This window comes from Rhopalosiphum padi, chromosome 1, assembly GCF_020882245.1.
Source record: "Rhopalosiphum padi isolate XX-2018 chromosome 1, ASM2088224v1, whole genome shotgun sequence".
Classification (NCBI taxonomy): Eukaryota; Metazoa; Arthropoda; class Insecta; order Hemiptera; family Aphididae; genus Rhopalosiphum; species Rhopalosiphum padi.
Genome location: NC_083597.1, coordinates 85144851 through 85170570, shown reverse-complemented (window position 1 = coordinate 85170570; position 25720 = coordinate 85144851). Strand labels below are relative to the sequence as shown.

At 27.2% G+C, this 25720-nt stretch overlaps 5 protein-coding genes across 6 annotated transcripts; 2 read left to right on the top strand and 3 right to left on the bottom strand.

Moving 5' to 3' along the window:
• The first annotated feature begins 673 nt into the window (after window positions 1-673).
• On the top strand, window positions 674-5702 carry LOC132920770 (meiotic nuclear division protein 1 homolog). The gene is made up of 5 exons (XM_060983431.1): window positions 674-833; window positions 4602-4704; window positions 4893-5029; window positions 5120-5372; window positions 5445-5702. The coding sequence occupies exons 2-5, from the start codon at window positions 4615-4617 to the stop codon at window positions 5580-5582; spliced, it is 618 nt and encodes a 205-aa protein (XP_060839414.1). The 5' UTR covers window positions 674-833; window positions 4602-4614; the 3' UTR covers window positions 5583-5702.
• LOC132920763 (putative OPA3-like protein CG13603) lies at window positions 2020-2892 on the top strand. Its single transcript, XM_060983417.1, has one exon. It carries the CDS (start codon window positions 2148-2150, stop codon window positions 2790-2792), a length of 645 nt encoding a protein of 214 aa, XP_060839400.1. The 5' UTR covers window positions 2020-2147; the 3' UTR covers window positions 2793-2892.
• On the bottom strand, window positions 3616-4326 carry LOC132920777 (zinc finger HIT domain-containing protein 1). Its single transcript, XM_060983442.1, has 2 exons — window positions 4076-4326; window positions 3616-3994 (listed from the first exon to the last, which is right to left on the bottom strand). The coding sequence occupies exons 1-2, from the start codon at window positions 4324-4326 to the stop codon at window positions 3766-3768; spliced, it is 480 nt and encodes a 159-aa protein (XP_060839425.1). The 3' UTR covers window positions 3616-3765.
• Window positions 4231-5766, bottom strand: LOC132920785 (general transcription factor IIH subunit 5). The gene is made up of 2 exons (XM_060983456.1): window positions 5624-5766; window positions 4231-4548 (listed from the first exon to the last, which is right to left on the bottom strand). Exons 1-2 carry the CDS (start codon window positions 5656-5658, stop codon window positions 4374-4376), a joined length of 210 nt encoding a protein of 69 aa, XP_060839439.1. The 5' UTR covers window positions 5659-5766; the 3' UTR covers window positions 4231-4373.
• Window positions 5767-8736: 2970 nt separating this feature from the next.
• On the bottom strand, window positions 8737-13526 carry LOC132917573 (putative zinc finger protein 840). 2 transcript variants are annotated; one of them, XM_060978367.1, is made up of 3 exons: window positions 12958-13526; window positions 12154-12261; window positions 8737-10119 (listed from the first exon to the last, which is right to left on the bottom strand). In XM_060978367.1, exon 3 carries the CDS (start codon window positions 10028-10030, stop codon window positions 8954-8956), a length of 1077 nt encoding a protein of 358 aa, XP_060834350.1. In that variant the 5' UTR covers window positions 10031-10119; window positions 12154-12261; window positions 12958-13526; the 3' UTR covers window positions 8737-8953. The 2 variants fall into 2 exon arrangements, with proteins under 2 accessions (XP_060834350.1, XP_060834351.1); XM_060978368.1 differs by having other exon boundaries at window positions 13280-13526.
• Between the last annotated feature and the right edge of the window lie 12194 nt (window positions 13527-25720).

Genomic DNA, 25720 nt, shown 5'->3' with positions numbered 1-25720 from the left:
TAAACTTGTTACATTAACATATGAGACAAATTCCATGGACTTATACATCTAATAATAATATTTATTACTTGTATACCCAAATTCAACAGACTATCATTGTTCGCTATGACACTACTCACTTAAATTACTTATACATAGTGATCAACACAACTGATTCCTGGTGGATATATTTAAAATATTTTGTTTTTTAGTAAACAATAGATTAATGTTTAAATTTGTATATAGTTATAAACTTATATGTTTGTGTTAAGTAAACCTATAATCATTTTATGTAATTATGTTATTATGATCAATTATTAACTGTCAATAACTTAACACAGTTCATATAAATAAAAATACAAATAAAGTCTAAATAATTATAGTTTTGTACTTAGTAGGTATTTATCAACCTATTGGTTGTTACTCGTTGCCACTTTCCAGTTTTCCACTAGGCATTAGGCAATGTCTAGACCCCTAGGCTAATACATATTTTAAAATCCATTGATTTGATTATAAAATATTTTTAAATTAAATCACTAATAATTGATAATATTCTATCACAGACTCATCGAGATTTGTTATCTATCTCGATGCACAGCTGATGTCGTATATCAGCATTGTTCTGTGGTATCGGTTTTACTATATCACAATTTCGATTTTGGCGCGCAATATTATCTTTATAATATGAGTATATGACTACGACTCCCAAAGTCCCAAGTTTCAATTCCAATTTTATAATTTATAAAGTACTTAAGTACCCACTATCTGCACAATATTCAGCTGAATTATTTTATTTAATTTTTCAGTATTAATAATTCTGTTTTGTATTCAGTGAACGTTTCAGATTAAACAATGTAAGTACCTACCAATTTAAATGCAATAGGATTATACATTTTTGTTTAATTCTAATATTTTAAGACAATTATATAAGTACCAAACCATTATTAAACGCTCTGCCATCCTAAATTGTAATTTAAACTTATACAATTATATCAGCGATTAAATATATGTAACTATATACGACTAGAAGCATTTTCAAATTATTTACAATTTAAAAGTATTGTAAGTAATGATCATTGTATTATAATAGGCTGAAATATTGATTAAATAATTGTACACTCACTAGCTATGAACATTTATGCATCATATAATAAAAGCTATTACTTGGTACAATACATTTTAATTGGGGTTATGACGGTTATGTAAATTATGACTAAAATAGGTTTATTTTTTTTTAATTGATTTCAAAGCATCTCATAAAATCCAAGCGTTTCAACTAATAACTATATTTTGTGTTCTCTCTAATGCTCTCTGGTACTTCAGCAATCGTACTCTACATCATACCAACAATATCCACACTTAATTCTTATCACTACTAACTCTACTATTGTACATTACCTGACAACCCTTTTGTTGTCTCAAAAATAAATGGCTATATGATCTCTTAAATAATCAATAACAACTTACAACCCCTAAATCCGTAAATTTAAAGTAGTGTCAATGGATGCTACCTTCTCTCATGTATTTCAAATCTTATACAAACATTAACTAATTTTTTTATTGTATTAATTGTGTATACAGATTGTAAATGTAAATGTCTATTATAAATAATAATTAAAAAATATATACTAAACCTAAAATAAAAAAATAGGAAATTAAATATTACTATTAAAAATCATGGTACCGTTATAAATTATTTATATTGAAATGATTAGATTAAAGTATAATAACATTTATTTTAAATTATAAATTATAATAAATTATTATTACTTATTGTTACTTTTATTTTTGAATACTATTATCCAATACCATATAGGTAGTATGATTATAAAATAAATAAATAAATTCATAATAAAATATAAATTAATTTTGTTGTATAATAATATTATAATAGGTATTTAATACTTGTCTTATCTATTTGTGTAATATCTATTTGATATTATTTAATATTTAGTCGTGATAGACATGCATGATAGTATTTGACAGCTGCAATTTCTTTCCCAACTTCATATAATTGATAACGAATGTTTCTTATCTAAAAGATTTTTTATTTTTATTCAAAAAAACAATGTCAGTTTGTTTCTGAATACTATGTTTAACCTTTTGTTTTTCGTATTATGTCTTTGAACGAAATTTCAACAACAAATATTCAGAAGTTCTAATCAAATATGGTAGCACTCGGTGCTTTTCCGGCCGCCAAGCTTGGCGCTTTACTGTTGCGCCAAGTAAGTAAACCAATCGCTAATTTTGTTAAAGAACGAGCAAAACAATCTCCAGTATTTCGATCGTATGTTTGCATGCCACCTGCTCAGTTTTACAATTGGTGTGAAGTTAAAATGAAAATGTATTTCATGAATCTTGGTACTGCTGGAAAGGTCAAACCTTTAAGTGAAACTATGGCCATCGAACTCGGATCAAATTTACTAGGCGAAGGTATTATATTTGTTGTTGCTGCTGCCTTACTTTTATTTGAATATAACAGACAAGTACGTAAAGAGCAAGCTAAAGAAGATGTACGTTTACAAGAACAAGAAGATTTAACCAATGCTATAAGGGATTTAGATTTAATGACTGAACAACACAATGCTGAATTAAGACGTCTTACTTACCTGGTTGATGATTTAATATCTAAAGTTAATAATAAATCATACACTGGATCTGATATCACCTCAGAACCACCAAAAAGTAGTAGTAGCAAAGTCGATACCAAACGACAGGAACCCGAATTGAAGAAACAAATTTCTAACGATATAAATGAAAATTTATTATTTAAAAGCATTAAAATGTTAATTCAATCTATTCAACAAGTTTGAATAAATTAGGTTTTTTTTTGTAGAATCATATTATTCAAATTTTGTTAAACCTGATTAAAGGGACTAATAATAAGCTCATAATAAAGTTACTTATTAGAAACTGTGTTTTAAGTTTATTTTTGCCTAATACTGTAAAACCATAAATATATAAAAATATTAAAAATGATGATGGATGAAGAAAATATTCAATTGCATAATATGTTTATTTTTAAAATATAATTTTAAATCTGAATATTGTTAATTTTGTTCATATATTCATATTATTCACTTGCTAGCTACCAAATTATAAAAATATTTTTAGTTAATATTTGTTTCTGTAGATTTTAAAATGATGTGTACATGTAGTATGCAAATATATATACATATATATGTATATACATTACTCAAATTGTTTACATTATTTTATTTATATGTTATATTTTTATCAGACAATATTACAAACTATAATTCATTAAAGGTAAGTACTAAGTAGTAAATATGATTAATAATTACAGTTATAATTAATACTTTTATTAGAATAAAAATTCCAAGCAGAATTAAAATGTTGATGAGAATTTATTTTTAAAAAAACTTACCATAACCGAAACATTATCTAATGGTTTAATTTTAATATACTATTAAATCAAATAGTTAATATTACCTATCATAAATATAATAGAAAAATTATTCACGTTAAAAGTTCTACATACTTAAAATAATTATTACATAACTTTTTAGTTTTTAATCTTAATTGGACCAATAATAATTCATACATTTTAAGCATAGAAAATCCTAGCGTTAAATCTGAAATATTATTTTATAGATAGATAAGTAAAAATGGGTATTTAACACTACAATTTATATTTATATACTTTAAAAAACATAGATATTTATGACATTAAAATTAATTAAGTATATGATTATAATTTGTATAATTAAAAAGGTATAAAATTAAAAATATATGAGAAATCATATTATTTACAATGTCAGAAATTTATACAGCCCATTTTAGACATCGTGTGGCTTGGTGTGTACCAAAACACGAAATACAACAATATCGTGCACCACATGTTGTACATGTGTATGAACTCCTGAATCCACAAACTGCACAAAATATTCGACGTGGCAAGTTTGATGAGGGTGCTTCTATTGTATTATAGTTGGGTGGATCACGGTTGTTAAATTGATCAGCTTCAATTAACTGTTCAAATGTCCTTCGAAATCTAATTTAAAATTTAATTTAATTTGTAAAAACATACTATTTACAATGCTTAGAAATTAGAATATAATATTAAGATGATTACTTTTGTTTATAATATTCAGCACTCTTTTCCTTTTTACGTCTGCTTCCTTTAGCCTCAATAGTATCTAAAAATTTAGGGGCTTTTTTATTCAATACAATATCAGCATGTGGATCTTGTTGATAGTTGTCCATTTCCAAACTCTCCAGAGCTCGACGTGCCCTACGATTCCTAGTTGCTGTATCAAGTACCTTCTTTTTATCTGCATCTTTTAACCTACCCGATTCCCTACCCATTCCTACTTTAGAAGACATATTAAATTATTAGAAAAACTATTTTAAAAGTTAAATTTTAAATAGTTTTAATTTTGAGTGAAAGTAAGTTGGTCCATTAATTCGTCAACACGATCTTCCAATGTGTCCAATACATCAGTTGAAACAAATAAATGTTCTTCATCCAATTCTTGTAGAATGAATTTTTTTCCAAGAGCATTAGTTTGATCCAATTGTAATAAAAATTGTTTCATTGACTGATCACTTTAAAAAAAGATGATTTAATTAATAATAAGTACATTATGCCTTTGTTCTAGAATCTAAACAAAAATGTCTAAAAGAAAACAAGTCAGTGCAGAGGAAAAACGTATCAGGATGTTGGATTTATTTCATGAGAAGAAAGATTTTTACCAGCTCAAAGTAATTTTTTTATTTTTATTGATAACAACAGATTTTTCATCATTCAATAAGAATTAAAATGGTTTGTTATTAATTCATTAATTTGTCTCATATTTAACAATGGAAACAAACATTTATTTTAAGATATGGGTATTTCTTCTCGTATTTCATTATTTTTATACTTAAACAAATATATTTTAACTGTTTAGGAATTAGAAAAAATTGCACCAAAAGAAAAACAAATAATAGTACAATCAGTAAAGGATGTCATTCAAAATTTAGTGGATGATGGTTTAGTTGACACTGATAAAATAGGAACATCAGTGTATTTTTGGTCTTTTCCAAGGTAACTATTTCTACTCACTATTATCTTAAGTATTCTAGTATTTTCTGTGTACTTGCACTTCAAATATTTTTTATATTTTCAAACTTGTAGTAAAGCAAAAATGTCTAAGAAAAATGTATTAGATAATACCAAAACAAAATTGGACGAGTATGAAAAAAAGTTTAAACAGAACTTAGAAATTATCGAAAAAGAAAAAGTAGGAAAAGAGATAACAGATGAAAGACAAGCACTTTTGAACAAACTCAAGGCACTCAATGAAGAAAAATTACGTGTAGAAAGTGAACTAAAGAAGTATGAAGATTCCAATCCAGTTGATATTGAGTGTATGAAGAAAAGTATCCAAGTATGTAAATGTTCAACGTTAGATTACCATTATATGGTATAAAATTAGATTCATGCTGTAACTTATTTTTAGGTAGCCAAGGAAGCGGGAAATCGTTGGACAGAAAATGTTTTTTCAGTGAAGTCGTGGTGCAAGAAGAAGTTTTTCTTAGAAGATAGCGTCATCGACAAACAGTTTGGGATTCCAAGTGACTTGGACTACATAGAATGATAATGTTCAGAACAGATCATATATACTATATTGCTACTTACCATGTAATTAATGTTCCCTTGGAGACGTGAACCATGTTTTTCCTATTTTTCTAATAATTATTATAAAAGTGTTAAATAACTCTTAATTTATTTATCTTTTCAATCTAATCAATGTCAATGGATACTAATGCCGACAACGATTAATAAAACAAATAATCAAATCTATAAAAAAAACTTCTTCTATACAGTGTCTAGAGCTTAATAAGTATATTAAGAATAACAAACTACAAAGTTAAGACTTAACAGTTAACGCTGTTAACAGTAAATTGCGAGTTCGGAGTTTCGGGGTATCACCATTAACCGGTAACGAACCATATGGTACAAATACAAATTACCAATTATTACATAATATATTTTTTCGCATTTTCTCCGTATTCGTAACATGATATTAACGTACTGAGTTATCATTTATTGATACGGTATGATGTTGGTCACGGAACGTATATTAAGCCGCGGTCTTCGAGGTTTATGAATCGCGTAACGACGTGTTTGATTTTAATCCACAGACTTTTATACTACACTAATACACTTAAATTTAATATTAAATAGAAATCTGTGGTTTAATCAGGGTTTCGAAAAAAGTACTAGAATCAGTAAGATATCTTAGTTCGTGATCACTAGAATAGTAGAATCTGAATTGATATTTGATACTGTGATGTCCATCACGAACTAGGGTTGCCATTCGTCCCGGTTTTCCGGGACTGTCACTGGTTTTTGTTACTGTACTGGTGTCCCGAAAATAAACTTCGGGACGGCCTATATGTCTCGGTTTTAGGAAAAAATTAAAACTGTTTAATTTCGACGACTTTTTCAAATAATAATAATTGTAATCGAGAGTCAAAATGTTATTGTTAAAGAATAAAGAATAATTTATAAATCAATGATGCCAAATCCATAGGCTAAATATAAAATAATAATATACTGTATAACATTATAACCTATTGTGTCATTTTTGTAATACGTACCCTATACTGGCTATACAGTATACTGTTATATCCAATGGCTAATATGATTCAATAATATTTATTTATTAATTAATTTACTTTTTTTTTTTTATCTGTCCCGGATTTGCTCGATGAAATTGTGACAACCCTAAAGATCTACAGAATAAATTTAATTTATTTCATTTATTCTGTGCTTAAAAAATAATGAGAAGACAATAGTGAAATGAACTGGAAACTAGAGCCACATGCCCATATTTATCAGGCTGATTAAGACTTGATGAGTCTTATACAAAGGGGAAGGGGTAGCAAGAATGTATCGATCACGGTTTAAAATAGAATAGTATTGAGTGGTAGGTAGGTACCTTAAACCTTTATCATGCACTGAGCTAATGTTATTTAATTCATGTCTTCGTCCAATGTCCACCATCACGAATCACGATGTACCTTCATAACTTCATAAGTATAAAGTAGCTCATTGCCACATTTATGTATAAATAATGTATACCTAATAAATGATTATACATATCTTTGTTCACTGCTTACTATACTAAGTACTTATTAGCATTGAATATTGATTATAGAATAGACTATTTTATTCCTGGACGGATCCAGTCATCCAGAGCGGTCTAGGGGCGCAGCCCCCCCCCAGACATTATTTCTCTCTATTAAAATCTAAATTTCTTTTTCATATTGTCGCTTTATATATTAAATAATCAATAATTTAAACATTATACTGATTACCTATAGTGTCATCTACCTATTATTATGACAAAATGTTTATAAATTATGAATAAAGTAGGTGCCTATATTGTATTGAAATTGTATTTGTCTTGTAAAAAATTGTCGCCCCCCCCCCAGATCTTTGTTCTGGATCCGTGCCTGTTCTATTCTATAGTCAATGTTACTAGATATACCTCAATTCGTATCCATCAAATTATGGTATATAAAATAAACTATACTTTATTCAGTTTGCTCAACGAGAAAATAGTCTACGAACATATCACTTCAGCGAATTCCTGGATAACATCCTATCTATATTATTGAGAGTTGAGACGTGTTTCACTATGGAAATTGGTAGGGTGTCGCGTGAGGATAGGTACGCATGAGCAAAACATGTTATTTATATGTGATATGTTTACCGTTTACCATTTTATTTAAATTTTAAAGCATACTCACGGAATACAAAGAAAATTAAACAACAAACGTACAATCAATATTAGGAACTTTATAGACCATTATCTTTAGGTAAAAAATATGTTCAACAGCTCTTATAATATAAAAATTCTAACTTCTAAATCAAATTCAATACATTTAAAACCAAATTTACTTGTAATATAGACTATAGTTCATATAAAGTCCTTAACAAAATAATATAAATGGATAAATAAATTAGACCCATAAAGATCACTAGTCCAGTACCTACTGGCAGTACTGATCCCAATGAACCAGTATTGAACAACTAGATAAATGCACATGAAAATACAATAAGCTTTTAAAGAAATATTGAATTCAATATTTAACAACCCAATAGTCTATAGTACTACGTTAACAAAGACTGAAGAGTCTAATTTATATGAAGTATAAATATAAACATAAACCTATAATTGATAATCAGGACCTATTTTATACGATTGTAATCCTACGATTTATAACTGGCGGCTCGAGAGACTGGGTTTGGGGGAGCCTTAGTTTTAACTTTTCTTATTATTCTTAATATTTCCATAATCCATATAGAAATGTATTCTACACAATTAATCTTTTAAACATTATAAAATAATATCATACCTACCATAGTTTATTATACAATTAATAGCTACATTATTATAGTTTATTCATAATATAGATAACAGGGACATACTGTCATACCTCTATCTACATACTTGTTCCTGTCTGTGATAGTCGATAATACACAATTTTTTAAAAATATGGGCCTAGGAGGGAGCCATGACTCCTAGCCTTCCCTACATTGTCGTTACACCTAACAAGGTTTGTTAGGGGTGTCAAAATTATGATTTGATCATAGGGAGAAGTGCCAAAATAGTTCTTGCACTGGACACTGAAAGAGTTGGCCCTATTGATAATGTTTAAAATATGAGTATATGACTATATACAATTAATAGTCATACTGTCACACAGAATTGATTTATAAAGAAAATATAAAATAAACAATTTCATAAACTCAGTATATGTAAAGTAATTCTTAATATACCATTGATACTAGGATTAATTATCTATTATTTTGTATTATACATTACGATTGCATTTTATATAATTTATTACTATGTATTATTTCTTATGTAACTATTTTATTTATATACATTTATTATAACATTCATTATATTAAAGCTTATAAGTTATAATATAAATATTTTTATTTTTATTTTTACTAACAAAAATGTGTCTTTACATGTTCGTATTCATGGAGTTTTAGTTGTTCTTCTTCGGTAAACTTTTGATTGCAAACCTGACATTTTAAAATTTCGTCAGACGACCACCATTGATTGAATTGATAATGGTCATATTGATCACACGTTTCTTCACAAATTTCACATTCAAATGGCTGTTGGACTACACATATTTCATGTAATGCTTTAATATGATTTTCGTCAGGCTTCCATGAATTTTTTTGAGGTGGGTTTATTTCATTATTAAATAAACTATTATTTTCAGTATTTATATTGAGTTCATTTGGTGTACAGAACATTAAGTTTGTTTGATTACTACAAGTTTTTAGATTACCAATATTAAAATATGGATGATGTTCTTCAAAATCAGATTTAGATTTAAATACACCCTTAAATGAGTTGTTTATAATTTTATAATTACAAGTGTCCGAAGTTGTATCATTATTAGAGGTGTCTGAAGTTGAAGTATTATAATCTAAATCATCTAAAGACTTAAGATCATTATTTGAGGTATTTGAAATTGTACTATCATCAAAGATTTCCAAAGACTTATCATCATTATTAGTAGTATCTGCAATTGTACCATCAACATCAGCATTGTCCAAAGCCATATCATCATCAAGTGTCATAGACTTTTGAGAAATTCTAGAATTGTTAATTGTGAGTGTTTGATAATGCGATTTTTCATGATTCATATAATCGATCGAGTTTGAAAATATTTGATTACAGACATTGCATCTATGCTGATCATTTCTCAGTTCTACCGGCATTTGATCCTCAAATTCGGTAAAAATATTATCTGTCTTTCCAATTCCGTTTTTTTTTGATTTCAAAATTAACTCATCTTCACTCGAAGCATTATTTAAATTTAACTGACCATGAAAAGTTTTCATATGTGTTTTAAAAGATGTAGAATTTATATAATTTTTACAACAGACATCACAATAATGTCTAACATATTTTTTCTTGTCTTCAATTTGTTTTTGTTGTTGTAATTTGTTTTTATTTTTTTTAATACGATTTTGATGCATTTTAAGTTGAATTGAATCAGTATTCATATTATTATCACACAAAAACTTCACTTTTTCATACACACATTTTTTTTTTCATTCAAATTTCGAAAAAATCAAATTTCAATGTGTTCAACCTGTTAACAAAATAATATAAAACAAATTAATATATTATTATAACTCATAAGTAAATATTATATTTTAAAAGGAAATCTATTTTATTAAATGTTTATACTTGTTTAAAAATGTTAAAGGAATACTTTATACCTATCTTATACTTCATCTCCTACAAAATTTTCGCGGCACACCAATTCACATAATATGTGAAGCATAGGTTAAGCATATACATATAAATACATACTAATAAAACTATTACAGATTTTTTTCAGCACAGTTCAAGAGCGCTCAGGAGGTTGAAAACATACCGGTTGAAAACCACTGCTTTATACAATAGCAAAATAATGACGATTGAATTTACAATGATGTATTTTTGTCTGTGTTTGTGTTTATCATCATTTTTTGGGGCAGTAAAAATGCTTTTTCAATTATGGGGTTGGTTCTTGGTAGCAAATTGGTTCTAGATGATACTTTAGGGGGGGGGGGAGAGATTATTCAGAGTGAAAAATTGTCAGTACTTTTCTTAATAATTGAGGAAAATAAAAAGGGAATTAATATTCAAAATAAAACAGTAAAATATTGTTAATATTTACAGGCTGCAGATAAATTGCAAGTTCACAAAAAAAACTAGTCATACAAAGATGTATTAACTGAAAGGAAATACTAGACTCCGCAGCTTTAAATAACAAAGAACTTAAAGTACTATCTGTCAGATTTCTATAAAGTATACATAAAACAATAAAATTAAAATTGTTTGTGTTTTCTTTACTGATCACCCATATTGTTGCTTGTATGTTGCTGATACGTAAAAACTAACTGTTACTATAATTTAAAATAATTACCTATGTATTAAATATGATTTATAACCATGTTTTGTGTGTGTATTTTCATTGATTTTAAATTTTAATAATAAATAAATAATTTTTGATCATTGGGTGAAAAAAAAATACACGGAAATTTGTAAAATCATAATCGTTGTACAATTTAATGATTTAAATTTAAACATCAGCTAGTTGTCATTCAGTCAATTTTAGTTTTAGAGCCTCGGTTAAAAGATCAAAATAACTTAAAAATTTCTTATCCAAATTTGGTATTAAAAGCACCTGTTGCTATTTAAAAAAATACAAGTTGTATTGAACATATGGATATTATAAGTACTACAAATTTAAAAATCATCAAAATATATGATCTTTTATTCCCTATTTCCTACAAAAAACCTGATATTCATCTGAGGTCCCCTAACTGAAATATTTAATGTTACCTAAGGAAACACACTATTTAGTCTTTAATTTAGAACATACTAATTAGTAATTAATACAATATAAGCATTATTGTGTACAGTTGCTAGACAGATCCCACCAACTATAATTTAAACCTCATTCAAAATGTATTAAATACATAGAGCTGTAACAATCACAATCATAAAATTACACAGAGAAACTAACAGTCATTGGGAAACTAGAAGTAACTACTATTTAGAAACATTCAGTGTCCTATAGAGGTGACTGTTAATAGGAGTAAATTATTTTCAATTAATTGCTATCTAAAGTGCATGTACAATTTAAGAATCGTGTAATATTATTTTGTATTAGATTGTGTAAATTTTAAACAAAAATATATTTTTTTATATTAATTGTATTATTATAAATGTATTATTAATTATTACATACTAAAAACATTCTCAACAATTAAAGTGAATTTATAAAATATGAAACACTAAAAATAATTTACTATGTATACAATATAATGTTTGATACTAAAAAAGTGTTAATGCATATTAAGACTCCAAACAATTATAATAATAGATATATTAAATAAAAATGTTTAATTCATTGCTAAATAGAGATATTAATATATCTTTCCCATAACGCCTGAAGGAACAAAAAATAAAATAACTTTTAACAAAAGTTTTATTGTACTTAAGTAATATAGTTAGCTACATTTCTAAATTGAGAGTTGAACAAGACGATTATGATTCAAAAATATAGATATGTGTAGGAAGTAGGTATTTATTATATATTTAAATTAAATGTTTATAATTCCTAATTGTTTACCTGTTTATGAATTAGCATTGATTGTAGTACCGACTAAAGGATTTGATTTTTCATCATTAAATAAACATTTGCCATTGATCCATAACCAATAATATGTTAATTGTTTTCCTGTTAATAAAAAAAAATAATATGATAAAACCCTAAGTCTAAAAATTCAGTAAGAAATAATATGAAATATGGTAAATACTGGCTCGTCATAAAACAGCAGTACACATAACTTAAATATATATTGAGCATTTAATTATTATTAATATTAACTAAATAATAACAGCCAACAGACTACAATTGTCAAATACACCAGAGGGTGTAAAAAATTGATCATGATAAAATATCCCCTCTTTTTTAAATATTTTTTTTTCTTCAACTATAAACCATCGTCATTGTTTCAGTTTAAAAATAAGATCACAAAAATTGGATAATTTTAACTTAAACAAGTCATAAATTAAGAAAAATGTACACCTATACATAGGTATATTATAAAATAAAAGTGACAATAATGATTAAAAAAAAAAACATGAAATTATTGAAAATATTTGTCACGCATAAATCAAGTATAGGTAATGCATAATCCTAACAAAATATTCAAGTATCTCCCATTAAAAGAAAGTATTTAAAATGAAAAAATAATGAAATAACCGGAAAATTATCATATTACCTATAAAATTGTTAACTAATAAACATTACCTATAGGTATTAATATATTTATTATTAAATACATTATCGTAATCGAAAAGATATAAAAACTGGACGATTATATTTAAAATAGGTATTGAAGTATAATATAGATTATAGGTACAAACTTACAATATAAAAATGGTGATGCCAAAGCCAACCGCGAACCAAGTATATGACAAAATAATAAGTATCAAATCAAAACGAGACTACATCAACAGATGTATCAAAATATTAAATAATATAAAGCCGATCAAAAGATAATAATTAATACCGATCAACGTTAAAGTTAATAAAGTCACAAACTTATTATTCACAACTCCAAAAATTTAAAATCACTACATATTATTAAGTACATCAACACGACAAGATCAGTAATCGAATTATCGTACATTCGTACACCACACTTCGATTATCCACAAATAAGAATAATACAATGCTCAACAATTCTAACCGTTCGAGTCAATGATGGATTCCACGGCGATGGGTTTTTCTTCAAAATTCCTCTAAATAAAATACGAAATATAATATTAATATAACTAACGAATCAAGATAATATACACAATATCATATGATGTATATATATATATATATATCAGTTACATATCAGTCGATAGATATATGATCAGACATGTGCGGGCCTCGGACACATTCGTCGAAGTCTCGAATACCGAAATAGTAAATACGAAATGAATTATAACGAATGATCAAAAGTTAGTGATAACTGATAAGCAATACAGGAAAAAACGGTAATCTCCCCTTGCCGTAGCCTTGGTATTTCATATTGTGCCATGATATTAATATAATAATATTATATTATATTTTAGGACATTTAAATGTTTAATATTTATCACTCATGCAATCCGCCCTGTTTATCGTCTCCTCGTCGACGAGAATATTAAACTGTGTTCAAGCCACGAGTTTTTTTTTTCGAAAAGTAGTTTTGCCATGTCATGCGTGTGTGAGTGTAAGACAGCAACCACAGTAGTTGTAACTTGTGGTACAACGACACACACACGGGTACCACAATACGACGTCCTCTTAAAAATTTAAAGTATAAGCTAATCAGTAGAGGTGGACAGTGGCGCCAAAATATATATTTACCTATGACAATTTGGCATAGGTGAATTTAGCATGTAGGGGATCACCCATGTCATTGAGTGTACAAATTTATATTAACCTAACCTAGGCGGCTAGGTGGGTGACACAATTTTATGTAGAGGTGTCTAATATCATAGTTAAAATGTTGGACTTCGGCAGTTCGGCGCCATATTTGGATGTGGAATGGTTTGGACGGTTTGGTCGATATCGTAAATTGTAATAATATAGGTAATATATTATAGAGTATTTAACAGTTTATTAATTAATAATTATTGCCTATTGGTACAAATTATTGGGCGGCAAAGTGTTACTGATTAGCACGATTAAAGATACTATCTTAGCCATCTTATAATAAAGACCTATAGGTACTATCTTAAATCGTGCTGATTAGTGAGTATCAGAGTATAATAATTAATAGTACTATAGAATAGCACTAATAGTGCTATTGTATACTTGTATAAAACTTACTACCCAGTGGCGCCAAACTTGGGATTTGGGGTTGAAGTCTGATCATGAACAGATATTATAATATAATATAAATATAGTCAAATTATAAAACTAAATCAAGCTGTCTGTTCTTATTTGCCAAATCATCGATCCCTGGAAGGAAACCCCACTGTATACAAAAAAACAAATCACCTTAGTCATTTTGTGAAAAAAATATAATCATATACGTAAATGTTCAATGTCCCTACGAATATATTATAATGTTATTAGGACATATTATAGTCTTCATAGTCATGAGGAATACTATTTTCAGATATTACGAAGATAAAATTATTTTTAAATTAAACGACGCTTAAACTAATATCAACGCAATTTCGACGTAAATCATCGCAATGAATGTTAACGTATTTAATTTGGGAAAGCTTTAGCAGTGTGGAATTTCCATGTGCCTACCCGTTATAGGTAGAAAATAAAGTCTGCACATATGAATTGCGTCTCGTATATTTTAAGAACTAAACAATATTTCCCTTTTCATTTGTATACAGACTTAGGAGTTAGGACTGTCTGTAATAATAATTACATAATAATTACTACTACCATTGATTAAATAGTATATTTAATCAATGCTACTACTAATTACACATAGATTATAAATTTACAACTAATCACGTTCTTTTTCGCTGTACACAGTTTTCATTTCACTCGCCATAATTGGTTTAAAAAAAGTAACACGTATATTAGAGTAGTGGATCGTTAAAACTACACTCTGACAATAATTTGTTGGTCTACAGAACGTAACTCACAAGAAAATTATCAAAGCTTAAACATAATCTTTTTTATTTTGCCTTAATACATTTTAGATATTAGATAATACATTAATACCCACAGGTAATGGGGACTCAATTCAGCCGTGCTCAAGAAAAACCCGAGACGTAATTAGTATTATACCTTTTTTTTCTTTATTTTAAAATGAATATTTGCAATCTGTATACATTTAGTTTATATAGAATAAGTACATTTTGAAGGCTTAAAGTAAGAATACAACAGGACAAGTGGACTTGAGAGAAGGGGGCGTCCAGTCTCCAGTGACACTACTTCAAATTTCATTACTAAATTTTTACACCTTTTTATACAGGACAATTCGTACGGTGCACCGCCGTAAGCAGCGAAAATAATAAAACTGACGGAGTTTGCAATCACCCAAAACAAAGTTTATACTTTAAAAATAGTTGCTCATGCAATATTGCTGTTGCCACACATTTATTTATACACGTTATACTATGATTTCATTGCCAAGTGACGACGATGACCAATAATTCATAATTAATTTCCTAGGAATGCAGTGGACCGATCAACGATCAACTGATCGAATGTTGTATTAGTGGCGCCGAACACATACTTTTATGCGGCGGTTCACCACTGTAATTTAAAGAAACTAGAAAGTATTTTATTTTTTAATTAAAAACACTTTTTGACAAAAATAGAGAAAAAGAAACAAAAATGAAGTAATAAATATACTAAAAATGTAAGTTTAATAATAATACTTCAATACCTACTTGTAGTCTGTAGCATTGATATTTTAAATGTATCAGTGTTAAGGGTTGAGATATGAATTTATGATAAAGTGATAAATTAAAAATGTATAATCATCATAAGAGAGTAAGAGACAGTTATTTGTGAATGGGTAAAAATATACTTATTGGAATATGTAAGAAATAATAACTACATATTTACTAATTAATACCTAATAGGTTAATATATTAATAATAGTGATAAATTGCTAGCGAAGAGATCGTCTTTTTGATAGTTGTATTTACAATATAATAATGTAGTCAGTCATTATTTTGTTCTAAGTTAGTGGATGGTGGTGACTGGTGGTACCTAACTAATTTTTATGAACCGCGGACAAAAGTCCGCTTTAAAAAAAGTTGGACAAAAAGTCCGTATTCAATTTTTATAGTCAGACAAAATGCCCGAAAATACAAAATATTTTATATACCTAATTAATATTTATTTTAAAAATTTAAAAATGTTGTACACACATATTATTATATTTTCGTATAACTAACAAAAATATAACGTAAATCCACTATAGACTATAGTAGAAATAATTAGGTACCTACCTATAATAATGAAAAATTATATTTTTTTATTATAATTATGATACACTATTTTTTTTTTTTAGTTGTAGTTTAGATGGACGTATTTATAAATAAAATAAAATTCATTGTTTGTTAAAATGTATTTAGTTACAAATAAATGTTGATATTGTTCTAATATTAGAACAGATATTACGGATCATTTTAGTTTGGCTTTCTTTATTAAAATGGATTTTATTGACAATCTAAAGGATAATGTAAGTCACAATAATTTTAATAACAAAAAAATCATTAATTTCAATATATTAAATAATTTAATTTCTTCATTTGATTGGCATAGTTTATTAAATAATAATGATGTAGACATATTGGTGATAAATTTAACTGTAAAATAAATGAATTAATTTCTAGTGCTACTAAAGTAATTACTATTTCAAAAAGTAAATATAAAAAAACCCATAAAATTAAAATCTGGATAACTAAGGGTCTTCTTATCTCAATTAAGAATAGTCAAAAACTTTATAAGAAAAAACTTAATTTACCTTTCGATTTAAAACTTAGACATTATTATGTAAAATATAGAAATCTTTTGAACCTTTTGATTAAAAAAGCTCGTTTTTTATATTATAGTAATCTAATCTCTCTAACTAAAAACAATATGAAAACTACATGGAAATTAATAAATGAAGTCTCTTATAGTACTAAGAAAAAAGAACCTCCAATTAACTGTCTGAACAGTTTAGTTTCTAATACTACTTTAACTAAAACATCTGAAATATTGAATTAATTAAATAATTATTATATTAATGTTGGAAAAAATATTTCTGATGAGATTAACACTAGTAACTATAATACATTTAATTGGAATGAACTAAACCGAAACTGCCATATAAATGATTTTATCTATCTTGATCCAATATACCCCATTGAAATTTCAAATTTTCTTCGCCAAATTACAGAAAATACTTCTTATTTTACAAATTACTTGACACATTTTATTCTTAAAAAAACAGTTGACACAATATCAATACCTTTGTCTATTATTTTTAATTTTTCTATGGTCTCTGGTAAATACCCTTCTAAATATAAAGACACTATTATTCTGCCTCTTTTTAAATCAGGTGACAAAAAACTATGTAGTAACTACAGACCCATTGCATTAACTTTAACTATTTCTAAAATTTTTGAAAAATGTATTAAGAAAAGACTTATGTATTTTTTGAATAAACACTCATTTTTTTCGCCTAATCAATATGGTTTTCGTCCAAATATGTCAACAGTGGACCCACTAGTTAAAACTTCCCACTTCATTCATTATAATTTGGATAAAAAATTCAAAGTTTTGGGCATTTTTCTTGACTTTAAAAAAGCATTTGACAGTGTTAATCATGAGTTATTAATAAAAAAACTTGATTTCTGTGGTAGTTAAGAGGTAATGCCCTAAATTTAATTAAATCTTTTATTTCAAATAGACCTCAACAAGTTCGAATTGAAGGAATCCTGAGTGATATAAATACCAATTTTTTTTCGGTGCCACAGGGTACTGTTCTTGGCCCAATATTATTTATCATTTATATTAATGGACTTTTAAACTTAAACCTTAATGCTGATATTATGTGCTATGCTGATGATACAGTCGTACTTTTAAAAAATAAAGATTATAATAAATTAATACAAGAATCGAATATATGTCTGGATTTGATTAAGAATTGGTGTGATAATAATAATCTTTAATTGAACTTAACTAAAACTAAATATATTATCTTTAGTATTTCTAACTATATGTGTACGTCATATAGTTCTATTTCTGAATTAAATATACATTCCTATAATTGTAAATATTTAAATTTACCTTGTAATTGTGTTTCTTTAGAGAGACTATATAATATTAAATACTTAGGTATTAATTTTGATCACAGACTAAAATTTGTTGACCATATTTATTCTGTTAATTATTCAATTAGAAAATTATTTTATAAATTTAAAATACTCCGGAATATATTAGATCTTAAAACCTTAAGGGTAGTTTTCTTAGCTTTAGCACAATCAATTTATTTATATGGCTCTTTGGTCTGGGGATGTACATACTCCAGTCATATTAATGTATTATGTACAACTATTAAATCTTTAATAAAAGTTATTTTAAATAAACCAAGATTTTTTTCTTCAAATTTATTATATACAATTCTTAATGTACAACCGTTTAGGATATCATATGAACGTCAAACTTTATTATATATATATAAAATTAGAAACTTACTTAAGGCTTATCAACCATTGCATGATTACCATACAAGACTAAAAAATAATAACAACCTAAATATTCCTCATAATAAAACTAATTTTGGTAATCAAAGCACTATTATTAGTGGTGTTTTATTATTAAAAGTATATAATATAAATGTTTTTTCTTTTATTAATTATAATCAATATAAAAATCATGTAATTAGTGTTCTATCTTAGATTTAATGTATTTGTATTTTGGAATAATTAATTTGTAACTTATTATCTTTTTTTTTTTTTTGTTTATATTTTGCACTTTTGTTATTTATATTGTCTATCTAACCATGTTAATCGATTACTGTTGCAATAAACTTTTATTATTATTATTATAATTTGTTGTAATAAATTATATAATTATAAATGAAAACAAAAAATAGAACAAAATATAATAATACAATGTGTATGATATATAATGTCTACAAACATTTTTAAATTTTTAAAATAAACATTAATTAGGTATATAAAATATTTTGTATTTTCAGACTTTTTGTCCAATATTTTTTAAACGGACTTTTGTTCATAGACTTTTTGACCGATTATCAATTTTTATACTTTGCCCCACTAAATGAAATAAAAGTCGGCGCCACTGATATGTTGTTTATATTATTTTGCGATGGTACGAAATTGTCATGATTCTATTATTTAATGTTTAGCATAATAATAATATATTATTATATCTATAGCCATGGTTTTAAAGTTTTACAAATTTGACAGTTATTCTATTTAAATTTCTGCGAGAAATAGACATTATATGTAGAGTGCCGTCCGCTCCTTTTATCGTTAGGTAGAATAGTTGTGACTTATATTTGATAGTTGTTAATATATTATTGACCTAAAGATTGTTTTGTTCCACTCTATAAATGTAGAGGATATTTTGTTTAAACTTTAAATGTATTAGCTATTAAATATTTAAATCCAATTTGGTACACAGATGACAGATATTTTAAATTATAAAATTTTGTCCAAATAAATAAAAAAAAATACTTTTTTATAATTCTACAAATGTATCAAAGATTTGTATAGTAACCAGTAGGTACTAATGTACTAATGTATTACTGTATACTGCTAGAACTAGGAGATATAGATACAGTATTACAGCCATTCGCTATTCTGAATTAATTATATCATAAAACTTTACTTTTGTATGAATAATTTTGTATTTTTTATACACATATAATAAAAATTAAAGCTCACGTTATAAGGTAAAAAAGTTGAATTTTAACGTTACTATAACACGCGATGAACTCATAACTGTACATAGTTTGGGAATTGTGAGTCATCCGATAACCCTATATTACTGTGTATGTGTATTATATTGTGTGCACTGTATACTTTCGTTTTACACCCTGCGACAATATTAACTATGCATATAATAAATTGGAGGGTACCTACTACCTATTTCGTATAAAAGTTTAATCGATGCACAGCTCACGATGTGACATGGTGACTCATACGCTATTATACGTACAACTATAATATAGTTACTATATACCTAAGTAATAAGTATCATATAGATTATAGACACATAAATATTTTTATGTCTATGATTTTTGATAAATATATAATACTTGAAGTAATTTATCAAAGAAAACCTCCGAATTACAGTAGAATAGTAGGATATCGTACCTGCTGTATTTATCTCCCTGTTCAACTAATTGAAGTAATTGAACTTACGCATATAATATAGCAATTTTCCTTATATTATGAAGCAAACAAATAACAGTAAATATAATATATATATATAGGTATATTTTCATATTGAAATAAATTCATATTTTTTAATTGAAAGTACTATTATACATCTATACAACACTTTTATAATATATCTAGCCTTATAGCATAGACGGCCTCTATTTTGTATTAATATTTTTGTAGCGTCATAATTTGAAAAACCCTGACCCCCCTTTTCTTGATTCACTTCTGGATGGACAACAATTGTCCATGTTATACCTACGTTATACGTTTGTAAGACGAAGACAACATATGCGGGTGTGACGTCCTCCTAAATTAGTGTGATAACTGGTGCACCACACCAGTACAGCTACAATATTATAGAAAGTATAGTGTAATGAAAATCGTGTGTTACCTACTATATTCAGTAATTATACTGTTATTGTACAACGTTGGTACGGGTACACATATTTTTTTTTACTTAAAATAATAATTGCTTGAGTACAGAGTTTGCTCGTACTAAATAATTATAGACCATAGGCGTGTCTAGGCCTCATTCGCAGGTCGTGCACAACAGTGGCATATCCAGGAGGATAGGATTACTGCACTAGAATTATCAATTTTTATAGTCTTATAAACGTTACTAGTCCACATGATGAAAATTAAAAAAAATTTATATGAAATCAGAAACTGAAAAAAATTAAGGTTATATTATGCACTACAATTTATAATATAAGTTGGATCAAATTTTGCAGGTCATGCCTGTGCAGGACAGGCAAGACCCGTAAACACGTATTATGCTATAAACTATAAAGTACTATAATTTTCAAGAATAATAGTATAAAATAACACCGCGCTACTTATGAAATGTAACAGTTATTTATAATTTATTATTTAGTACTCTAAACTGAAAGTTTATCCTAAATAATCTTCAAAACTTTAATTAAAATACCTGTATAAATTAATATATATTATATATCTTAATATACATATATGTATTTTCCTACTCAGTACTCTTAATCCATCTATGTTATATGTATAATATTATATACTTATATAAAAAATATATTAAAAAATTAGTAGTTTTATAGGTACTAACTACCAAGGTACAAAAATAGGATGTATATTTTATTCTGTTTAAATGTATCCTATTTTTAGGACGTGGATACAAATCAGATTTGAAAAAAATGTGGATTTATTTTTTAGTGTTAGACAAAAAGTCCGAGCACATTTTACGAACTTTGAGTAGGACAAAAAGACTAAAAATACAAAATATATTGATTATATTCTTAGATCATATAGTAAGTAGTATAGTATAATATTATGATCTAAGATTATTTTATATCCTATATAGCTATATAATAATATATATATATAAATATATAAATATATAATTATAATATTATATTGATAAAACGATTTAAATACAATAATAGCTAGGTAATCGCATACAAGTTAGGTAGCTATTTATTGGCGAAGTTGCTCCACTGGGAGGTCTCTTCACTTTGTTTCTTGTGATGTATAAATATTATACCAATTATAATCTTATTTGCTCTATTGTTTAAACAGATTGCCTAATCAAAAATTGTTAAAAAAATATGTAATTTTGTTTATAGAATAATTTATGTTTATGGATTTTTTACTTGAATCAAAATATGTGCTCGGACATTTTGATCAATTATCGCCAATGCAATATAATATATATTATTGTATATACTATACACACAACACCGTGATGAAATTTATATACTGCAGCGCCTGCACGATTATGAGATGTAAATTATGGTATTAGGTATATAACTGTATGAGTAGATAATACTATATATTACTAAATTAATATGTGATGAAAAGTGATACAGGACTTAATGATGGCCATTTTGGTAAATAATTATTTTGATCAATATTATACATGTATTAACATAATCGAACGGTCTGGGAGTGGTTGTTGATCTTTATGTGTATACACCCGTATGTAGTATGTACAATATTTCAATATATATCGTCGTCGGCAATCGAAAATCATAGATTATTCCCAATAAGTCACGGTTGACTGACGTACAAACGTATGTACGTATGTAACGTTCTCTGGTGCAAATCGAAAACTTCGTTTATTCGAATTAGTTAGGCCTATTGTTGATTTAAAAAAAAAACGTAGCTACACCCGAAGTCCCGAACGCGCCCATACACGGGAACATTATCATTATGTATCTGAAGGTCGTAGTTAAATAGTCGAGTGTAATAATTAACGTAGGTATTAGAAATATTGATAGTTTGTATATTATAATTTATAAATTATTATAATAACACTTCCGCAGCGAGTACGGGCGAAAAGTAAGACCCAATCGACTGGACGGCCGAACGGGTGGTGGTGGTGGTGGTGGTATACGCAAACAGAGGCACTCAGTCAGCCTGGCACTGAACAATAGAAAATAGAATAGAAATAAGAATACTGCCGCCGGATTCGAGCCTAAAATCGAAGCTGTCTGTGCGATGGAATGGGGGGGGGAAGCTGGAGAGTGGGCCAGTGGGCAGACGGTCGTCGTATTTGTCGTTGAACGGCGTGGCGTGGGTACGGGCCACGGAGGCCGCCGCCGTCGCAGAGTGGCGCGCGCAGCCCATATTTGGAATTGTTTAGCCTGGCCGAACAGCGGTGGTCGTTCTGCAGACCAGCCGTTCTTCCGTGCACGGTGCACCTTTTCGAATCATCGCCGACGCGGCGACGCCATACTCCAAAACGACCAAAACTGAAACTCCTCGCTCCGGTGACGACAGACGGCTGCCGGGATATGAATATGAATCGATTTTAGCGCTATGGCGTTCGTGTTCGAGCAGAGGGTGTTCGCCGGTTATAATGTTATAGAATTCCAAAAAAAAATTGTCAAACTTTCTTGTGGACGTAATCACTGGAAAAATAAAATTTCTTCCCATATTAATATATAGTTTTAAATTGTATTGTTTTCGACCGTCGCCGGACAGATTGGTGTCCGGTGTCCACGTTACAACATCATTTTAAATAATTTTATTACATAACATTACGAACATGCGCCACTGTGGTGTGATTAGGAACGAAGATCATAAAACAGAAAAACAATGATTTTACAGTGCAAAATATAATATTATACAGTTGCTGTCCGCTACTGCAGTGAAAACATTTGTATTTTTAATAATACATCTTACGAATAGGTCAAACTTCCACGGTATTCAGTTTTCGTACGATAAACACGTCATGTTGTTTCACATTGACCGCTTAACAACATTCCGTTTAAGGATAAATCTCGAGTAAAACGACCGGTGAAAATCAATAATTCGTTGTGCAATCGGACGCGGTTTGGGAATAAAAAAATAAACGAGCTTTCCCTTATGCACACGCAATAATAGCAATTCCTAATCCTAAGTAGTACGGGTTCGAGATGTAAATTAAATTATAATAATACGGGAAAAAATCAAACATAATCAGTTTTTTTTTAATTGGCGCGTATACATATATGATGCATTGATGCAAGTATTTGAGACTCCGGTAAATGAAAATTATATACTAAGTGTGATGCTTATAATGGTCAAGATCAACAAACTAAATATACACTTGCATTGAAATCCAGGTCCTAGTAATAAATTAATAAGTAATAACAATAAATTACTTTATCTATACTTATTGACTAGTATTTTTAATATATAACAATTTGAAATATGTGAGACATTTTGATTGCGTTTTCTAAAATAGTATAGCAGTATAGGAATTATACTTTGTACTATGCCTTATTTATTAATTTTCAGTTATTGAAAATAAAAACTGTACAAAAATGTCAAAAACCCAAATAAACAATAATTGTTAGTAATTATTAATATTATATTATAGTTGTTCCTTATTAGTTATTATTAATTTCATTAAAATTAGCCATTCATAACTCATAGACCAATAGTTCATAGTTCCATTACCTACCTTACTAATATTAAACTATTGTAGATAGGTGTGAACAATTTTTATAACAATATTGTTATTGACATTTTAATTTATAAAATACATTTATATTATATAATTATACAATGGTTCACCATTTCACTAAGCATGTACAACCTAATACAGTAAATTCCCGTTACAACGAATACCAGTACAACGAAAAATCCCATTATAACGAAAGTCATATAGAAGTCCCCTGCCAGCTGCCGAAAAGCAGGGTTTATAAAGAGCTTATTCAAATTTTCGTTACAACAAAATTTCCGTTGTAACGAATAAAAATTCGGTCCCCTGGAGTTCTTTGTAACGGGATTTTACTGTAATAATTTTTGAATTTATTAAAAGTTATTGACTATTATTTCATCTTTATGTACCTAATGTAAACAACGAATACCTCAAATAGTCGCACTATTATTTTAATATAGACAATATAGTCAACTATATTGTCTTGTAACTTCAAATATTGAATAATATTATCAAATCAACGTTATTTTTTAAAATGTGATATTTTATAATTGAATAAGATTTATTAATCATTTGGATTCTTAACAATAAGCGTACATAAATAAACAACTTTAGTTTAAAATATTTAAAAAATAATTGATTTTATTATATTATCGGTTTGAAATAATAAATGGAAACATAATATGGTATAGTTGAATCGGATATGACTCATACACCCACATTATACCTATAGCCACCCATTTTTTTTTTATAGATAACCTTACCTATAGACATAATATAATATTATAGATATAGTCTTATAGATGTTATAGTGTAATATGAACACGTAACGCCCATAATATAGTAGAGCTTTTATATTTTTATATATACAATGTACTTACAAGTACATACCTACAAGTCAACAACTACAAAAGTATAAACTAAATAATATTGTAATATTACATGTATGCAATATTTACAATCAATACTCAATGTTTATTAGTTAATAGTTATTATTAAGTAATAAGTAATAACTAATAACTAATAACTAAAAATAATAAATTATAGTTGAATAATATGCGTTATTTCAATGTTAGACTATCATTATTTAGTTTGATTTAAATTTTAAAATGAATTAATTTATGTACCTATTTGTGAAAATAACTTATAACAGTGATAAACTGATAACTATTAAAATACAACACATTACATTAAAATATAACAAAATTACAATAATACAATAGGTAGGTATAAGAATATATGATCAAATAAATTTAATTAAATGTTATAAATGTTATAAGTTATAAAAACTAAAATTAAAAGAAGCCTTCAATTTAAATTTGCATACAAAATTTTAAATATTTTTGCTTTATTGTTTGAAATAAAATTTAATTTG